At 37.0% G+C, this 7,936-nt stretch overlaps 1 protein-coding gene across 1 annotated transcript; it reads right to left on the reverse strand.

Annotated features, from left to right (window-relative positions):
* Positions 1-79: 79 nt before the first annotated feature.
* Positions 80-7,160, reverse strand: LOC149108872 (uncharacterized). Its single transcript, XM_089294806.1, has 11 exons — positions 5,937-7,160; positions 5,224-5,461; positions 4,953-5,061; positions 4,575-4,678; positions 4,053-4,168; positions 3,673-3,746; positions 3,296-3,573; positions 2,880-3,031; positions 2,614-2,698; positions 1,294-1,505; positions 80-778 (listed from the first exon to the last, which is right to left on the reverse strand). Exons 1-11 carry the CDS (start codon positions 6,957-6,959, stop codon positions 599-601), a joined length of 2,571 nt encoding a protein of 856 aa, XP_089150932.1. The 5' UTR covers positions 6,960-7,160; the 3' UTR covers positions 80-598.
* Positions 7,161-7,936: the final 776 nt, after the last annotated feature.

Raw genomic sequence — 7,936 nt, forward strand, 5'->3', positions numbered from 1 at the left:
ACCCAAGAGAGACAGAACTGGGTCAAAATAAATGAAAGAAATGAGTATCAATAAAAAAGAAAAGAAAAAATAAAATAAAATCATCAAAAAAATTAACAAAAGTAGGAGCATAGCACTGTGATCTATGACAAGGTGCCCATAATCACCAGTGCCAAGGTGTAGTCCAAATAGCTTTTTCAACAAAAAGCCCCACTCCTTGCACTAGAGAGTATAGCAAAAGAAAACAAGAATGTAATAAGAAATTAAATTATCAAAGATGGGTAACCCTCTCTACCTGTAAAATTTTTAACTGTATACACAATAATTTTGACACTACAGAAAAGCATGTAGTTTTTGACAGTAACATACAGCTTTAGCATTCCAGTGTAGAAAAGCTATGGTTGAAATTATTTTCTATCAGCCTATTAACCTTGTTGGATTTAGTAAGAGTAACTGATCATTCCTGAATATTTCTGCACAAACCAGTTTCATACCTGTCAAGTCTAGATGCAATGCTTAAAACAAAAATGGACTTAAACCACTGTATGTATTGAATAACTTAGTTCATAAAGGTGATATCCTACCATTTTCAGTTAATTCAAACAAACTCAAGAAAAGTTTAAGCAAGTGTGTATATGGACCAAGGGCTATGGCCACAACAGCTTCGTAAGAGAATAATAATTGTTTTCAATATAAAAAATAATACCTTCACATCATGGATATCAATCAATTGCTCTTCATGGTCTTCGAACACTCTGTCACGCATTGTGTGGGCAATTTCCCTCCAATCACAGCAAACCTGACAAGTATTACATGGTAATAGATGTCCAACAGTAGCAATTAAATAATGAAAGAATGAAGGATGCGAATGCAACCATAACACTACTGGAAAAATGACATGAAAAAATTTCAGCTGAGTGTTACGTCCACTGAACATATAGGGCCCAACCCACACACGACCGCTCTCATGTGGCTTTGACAGCTCAGTTGGTAGAGCATTGCAACAGTAATGCAAAGGTCATGGTTTCGAATCCCATTTAGAGCCTGAAATTTTTTCAGCTAATTTTTCCAGTAGTGTTATGGCTGTATTCGCATCCTTCATTCTTTCATCAGTTAAGTATTAGTCAAATAAAGTTACAGCTGCTGCAGTTAAACTTTTTGTTTCTTCACAAATAAAACTGCTAATCTTTCAGTTGACAATGTTGGTTATTGAACAACACTGATTTTCCAGTCAGGCATTTTTATAAGTGAATGACTCAATCGAGTGTATGCAACCTACATGTACTTGCATGTCAAAGTTAGCTACAAGTTTACCTTGACAAAAAATTCAATTTGAAGTTGGGCTGCATAATTTGCGAAGGGATCAGTGTGGTCTTCCATGAGTTTTTTCTTCTTCCCTCTTTTCCTCTTCTTGGGTAGGGGTTCCTCATTGCCACACTGTTCTTCCAGCTCCAGGAATCTTTCTTCGACTTCTTTTTGTCTTTTAATCCAGTTCTCCTTTAGGTTCTCCAAGAACACTTTAAGTTCTTACAGCCAAAAACAGAAAGAATCCAACAGATTGTCAGTGTAAGCATTTAATGGGAATATAATGGACCAATTTGTTGTAGTCTGGAGCAACCCAAGGTTTCCCTGATTATGTTTGTTTCCAGCCATTCATAGCCTTGGGTTGAGAGACAGATGACTTTATGTGGGTAAAGGTTCTTGCATAAAGGATTTACATCAAGATTACAATGTATGAAATTTACTTTAAATAATTATAATAATAATAACTTTATTTAAGTGTCAAATGTATTTAGCACTATTAAATGTGCTAATTGGGGCCACTGTAAATAAATAAACAAATATTTCAAATGTAACATAAACTACAGTCCAAACTCTGGTTGCGACCACCTCTCGTAAGCAATCACCTCTCCTCAGCGACCAGTTTTCCAAAATACCAAAAGTTTCCAAGTCAAATCGGTATATTTGAAACCTCTTTTTAGTGAGTGCGACTACTTTTAGAGCTAAAAGTTTGAAATTTTCCTTTGTTTTTAACCTCCAGTAAGCAACCATTTGACAGATAGTAGAGCATAAATTGGATAAGGTGTTGTAGCATTATCTCAATTTCTCAATGGGAAGAACCAGATGTTTTTCTCGAAATTGACTTTCACATGAATAAAACATTGCATCGGCATTCGTTCATGGGTTAAGTCTCGGCAGTTATCATATTCTAATGAGGAAAACTTTTGACCCATTATGGTCTAAGCTCTCATAAGCGACCACCTCCCATAAGCGACCACCTAGGCTTCACATTTTGGGTGGTGGCTTACAGGAGGTTCGACTATATTAAGAATCCCAACTGGTAAGGAAACCTTAAAATAATAGTTTCCCAGGGTAAACAAACATCAAATAGGTAGGAGTAATCCAAGACATAGGTGGTCAAGCATGAGGGAAATTCAATTTGATTACAAATGAAATGAGAAACTTGAAAATTTAGGCAAAGAAGCCTTGACTGAACTGTAGCTCCATTAAGAACAATTTCAGATCTTGAGAAAGTTATGAATATTGAATAGGCTGATGAGTAAATAAAAAATTATTAAGTGAACAATTTATAAATATAGTAAGCTAATGAGCTTCTTTGAGATGTCCTTTCACCTTTTGTGTCATCGAGGTCAATTGTTTCTTGCCGCACACCATAGTCTCTAACAAAGGTTCCCCGGTCAAGTATCTCATCTACAAACTACAAATAAGGACATTGTTAATTACATTGTAAGTTTTTATTGTAAAGCATAATTATTTATTCCCTTACAAGTCATCTCAACCCAACCTGAAATTATGTGTATTAAAATGATATAAAGCATTAAATTCTGATCAGTAACGTAAGATATTTAAAATCTTGCTACATGTATGAGTTAACCCACCGATATCCTCTGTTCAAAAAAGGTGACATAGTTTGGCAGAACGTCTCTTGCAGCTCCAGAACATTCCTCATAGTAATGGGCAACTTTCTCAACGGGGAGTGACCTTGCTACAATTTCTTCAAAGTTTTTAAGAACTTCTCTCTCCATCGAACCTGATAAAGAATTTACCTTGACTTTAAATACCGACCACCAAACTTGCATCAGTGTCATAAAATGGCACAAGTATGTCTACTACTCCATGACCTTCACATTGCAATCGGAGTGAAAATTGAAAAAGTTGTTTCCTAAGACTGTATGCAATTATGTTCACAAAGTTATAAATTATGTTCACTCTGTAAATGGGTTCATTCATTTGGCATATTCCTGACAGCATTACATTGGTGATGAACAATAGATTAAAGGACTGATGACAGTACCTGAAAAAGATGCAACATGTATATTTTGTCTCTCTATTGCTGTTTGTTGTCCTTTCCGTTCTTTAACTGTTACTCTAGGAAAACCTCTACAGTTTTCAGGCCCATAATCAGACAAGGCACCATTCAACTTGTCCAGGGTTCCAACTCGATAGGCAAACAAACCCAATGAGCCTAGAAGCTGCTCACAATTTCGCATCTCACAATGTAGAGAGCAAAGATTTATGCTGCTCAAGTCTTCCTCCAGAAGAAAATTGAGATCATCCCGAAGGCCTGTACCCCTGAAAAAGAGCAAAAATACACACTCAGTGGCTTACGTTGAACCTGGAAATTTCCATTATTTTATATTTACCAGTCAGTTGTGCTCACAACACCCTCACCTTCCAATGTTAGCTTTTGATCTTAAACAATCCAGGCATGTCTCATCCACAGCAACTCCATGGCAAGTGCAAGCCTAAAATAAAGTTATGGACAATAGAAATATTGACCTCATTTAGAATGCTGGAAAAAACATAAAATTTTTCCACAAAGAGCTAAAGAGCTACTAGATAATGATATCTATTTTCCTTGTCTTAACATTCAGTGTTTACTAGGATTACAAAAATAAAAGTATTTTATTGATGATAAAAGTACTAATTTATAACTGACATGATTGATACAGATAGTCACTGAACCCTATACTAAAATGCAGTTTACAATTCAAGTAAGTGTTAATTAATGCAGTTACCATCAAACTACATGTAAATATATAAAACCTTACCCTTATTGCATCACAAAATGCACAACACTGCACTCCATAGCCCTTGCCACCAAGGAGGAAATCCTCATCGTCTTTTTTGTTTAGGAGAAGCAGCAAAGCCTTGTAGTCCAGAGTCACTTAAGGTGGTATAAGGGGAAACAATTCATAACACATGCTAATGAGGCAAAACAATATCCAAGGACCATTTCACATACTGTATAAGTTTGTCCAATTTCCTTATGAACCAGTGGTATTAATGTTGATATAACCCTATTTAATGGCAGGATTGTTATGATATTTAGAACAACAGCAAAATGTTACTAAAGGTACTGAACAGTGCCATAAATATTAAGGTAATTATCAAACAATATTTGCCATCGCTTTTTTTGCACAATTAATTGATCCCTGTAAAAAATTATGAGATAGCTTTAACTTAGTTTTTCTCCCAAATAAACACAAATAATGTCCCATTAAATAAATAACAGCATTTCAAAATTCATTCCCTTTCTCATCAGTCTGGTTTAAATCACTATTTACATGTACCTGTGAAAGAGATGTTGTACTTTTTTCCATCCACAACAATGCCATGTTTTTTTATCACATTCTTCTGGCAATTAAGATTTCTAATCAATTGCTTTAGATTTGCCCTAATATAAGAATAGGGACAAAAATAAAAAAATGTTAAACGTCACCTTAATTGAAAGAAGGTAATAAACAGAAAAAAATGTATTCATCACAAAATTCAACTAAAGCTGCTCATGAAAGAAAGGGAACTCTTTTTATCTAGAGTTTCTACTACATCTTAAATAACTGACTGAGAAATACATGTATGTTTCTTTTCTTTACAGCAACATCTCTATGCCTACTTTCTTATCCAAATGCAAAAAATTGTTCATGATTGCACAATCAGTAGTCACTGACCTATTCTCTTTACAATTCCCTATAGCAATAGGGTAGACTGACAAGGCGCTCTCAGAACTTTTATTGGCAAAGTCAATGGGGGCCAGACCAACAGCCACTTGATTTTTCCCTTGAAAACAAAATACCAAAAATAAATAGTTTTATTACCAACTATTCATAACATATTATTATTAACCCATAGAATGACACAATCTTATCAAAAATACTGCAGTAGATACTGTTAGGCAGACAAATGAAACACCCAGTTAAAATATGTTACTGATACACTCACCACCAAGAGGACGGCCATCAAGTTTAACATTGAATTCCAGGTCCTCAGTGTCACAACAATGAAGGCGCTGTTCTCGTATGGCCCAGACAAGAACAGATTGTAGGTCCACATCGCATGCTTCAAAGTCAGCATCATTGACTCTACCAATTTTCAGCGTTTTCCGCACAACAGAAAATACTAACTTCTTTACAGCCTTGATTTCATTTTTTGAAAGAAGTAAAGGTGTATCACTGGATCGCTAAGGATAAATAGAAGGAAACTATTAATGGAGGCATAAATTTAACTCTTATATACAGTCATCTTTTATCAAGTCAAGTTGGTCATGCTTCCCTCTCAGCCAATCAGATGCAAAAAAAAAAACCAATTGCGATTTGGCATATGTGATTTGGTCACTTGTGTTTCCTTGCTTCTAGCTAGTTCCTTATGTTATTACGATATTTGATTTGTTGTCTTTGGCGATGATTCTGAGTAAAATTGAAATGCTCAATACATTGTGAAACTGATAAATTATACTAGACACACATTTTTTATTGGGAAGTAGCCTTGATAAAAGTAATGATGGTAATTTATTTTTTGGAGAATACATAACCATTATATTGAGCAAATCACAATGAATGAAAAGCAGCAGCATGCAAACAAAACTAAGAACAATAAATAGAAAAAGGGAACGAAAGCTTTTCATGTCACTCATCATTACCCAGAAGTGCACTCACCCCGGTCTTTCCAAGTTGGGTCAAATTGAGCAGCGTCTGCCATGCTGAATCAGGCAACTTTGTGTGCAGCTTGAAATACAACAGCACCCAATCCGGAACTCTCATGCTCTGGAAAACACGAGCGTGTGTTTCTGAGGACAGAAGCTCAGAAAAGCCTTTCTTCGACCCCTTTGAATCCATTACAATATTTATGACCTCCGAGATGTGGTTTCTCACGTTTTCTCTCTGAGCATCATCACCATAAATAAAACTGTTTCCTAGAACGCAAGCAATTGATTCTTTATATTCTTCAGAGACGTCACTGATTGAATCTAGCACTTCCTTGCACTTGGCTACAACTTGTCGTTTTCTGGTCGTCGATCCGAGGTCTGGGCTGCATTTTGTCTCCTCGATCGAACTGCAGCACGATGATGGTGAACGAGAGTTGACAGGAGTCGAACAGCATGTTGGCTCTGAAGAAGAAAAATCACTTAAACTCGTTTCAAGATCAACAACCTGACCCTGAAGGTTTTTTAGTTTGAGTTCAAGGAATTCAATTGACCGTGATTTTTCCGCCAGTTCTGCTTGGAGTTCCTCAGAGGCTTGAATAACTGGGCACGCTTTCCCGCCAAAAGCGAAGTCCATGGCATCGCGGTGCTCCATGTCCAAGGCGATGGAGTTTAGGAGATTTACAATCGGCGTGAATACAGCTGAATTCAGAAAGCCACTAGCTGAACGACCGCTTTGACGTAGTAGTCCGGCAATTAAACCAAAGGTCGAAGCGACATATACTGTATTTGGCGTTCTTCGGAAGTCGCTTGAATACGCAGATTTGGCGGGCTGAAGTTCCCGCGGAGCCACACTTCGAAGCTCGTTTGGAAATGACTTAAAAATTTCATTCCTGGCGAAATCCTTCGGGTAACCTCGACAAACTTCTTTGGTAAGGACATACCAATGCTTTCGAGGGTCAAGCGACGAACTTGTAACCCTTGAAAGACTGGAAACGTTAAACGCGGAGGAGGACGACGGTTCGTCTCCCACCATATCGATGCTTCAAGTGAGTTACAAATCAAAAACATGATGCTTTTGAAACTTGAAAGTCCCGCCAAAGTAGAATATTACCCAGTTAGTAAGAAATTACCTTTGACACACAATAGCGATCACAAGCAAGTACACAAATCCTCTGCAGACATCCGAAAACAATAGCCAGGACACAAGCGAGGTACTGGAAACTAACCGTTTGCGTTACACGCAAGTTATGTGACCGACGACACCGAGTTTACCTATGCTTAACGCACGCTTTAACAAATTTTAGCTGATTAAAGAAAACGAACAAAGAAACGAAGCCTATCTCCATGTCGTTCAAACTTAGTTTCACTTCTTCTTTTACTGTCACTATTTTTAGTTTCCTCTGCCGTTGACTAAATTCGGCGAATCCAAAAACAGTAAGCGTTCAATAAAAGTGCTCAGCAATCAGAGAACCGCAAGTAAAAAGTCGGTTCGATTTCACATCTTCACTTGTTGCATATTTGCGAAAGAAAATTGCCATAGTCTTCTTGTGTTTAAATTAAGACTCGCGCGTGGATTGTGGCGTCTGGTTTATTTTGTTGCATGACAGGATCAAAAAAAGATAATTAATTTCGGCCGTGTGATAACTGAGATCTCTCGCCTCACTGTGACAAGCCAAGGTTTCATTTTACGCATAGAAATTATTTTGTTTTCGTTTCACTGCAGCGTGATTAGACATCAAAGGCGATTTGTCTCGTCTCAGCAGGTAAGGTTAACCCCTGCCTGTCAGGTTAGACAAATACTTTTTTCATAATGACACTTTGGTTCGACTACGCGCCGCAACTGACGATTTAGAGCAGCCAGTACCGTCTTTATTTTTTGTAATTATTAGTTTAAACTAAAAATGTAATTGCTGGGGTACAAAATAAGTTGTGTGTTGTTAATAGTGTGTGTTGTTGTTGTACCGCCGGGCGTGCTTTGTCCACGTTTTAGGTATTAAAACAGAAATGTGG

The sequence above is a fragment of the Orbicella faveolata genome, unplaced genomic scaffold, assembly GCF_042242905.1.
Source record: "Orbicella faveolata isolate gen_17 unplaced genomic scaffold, um_ofav_v1 contig_25, whole genome shotgun sequence".
NCBI lineage: Eukaryota > Metazoa > Cnidaria > Anthozoa > Scleractinia > Merulinidae > Orbicella > Orbicella faveolata.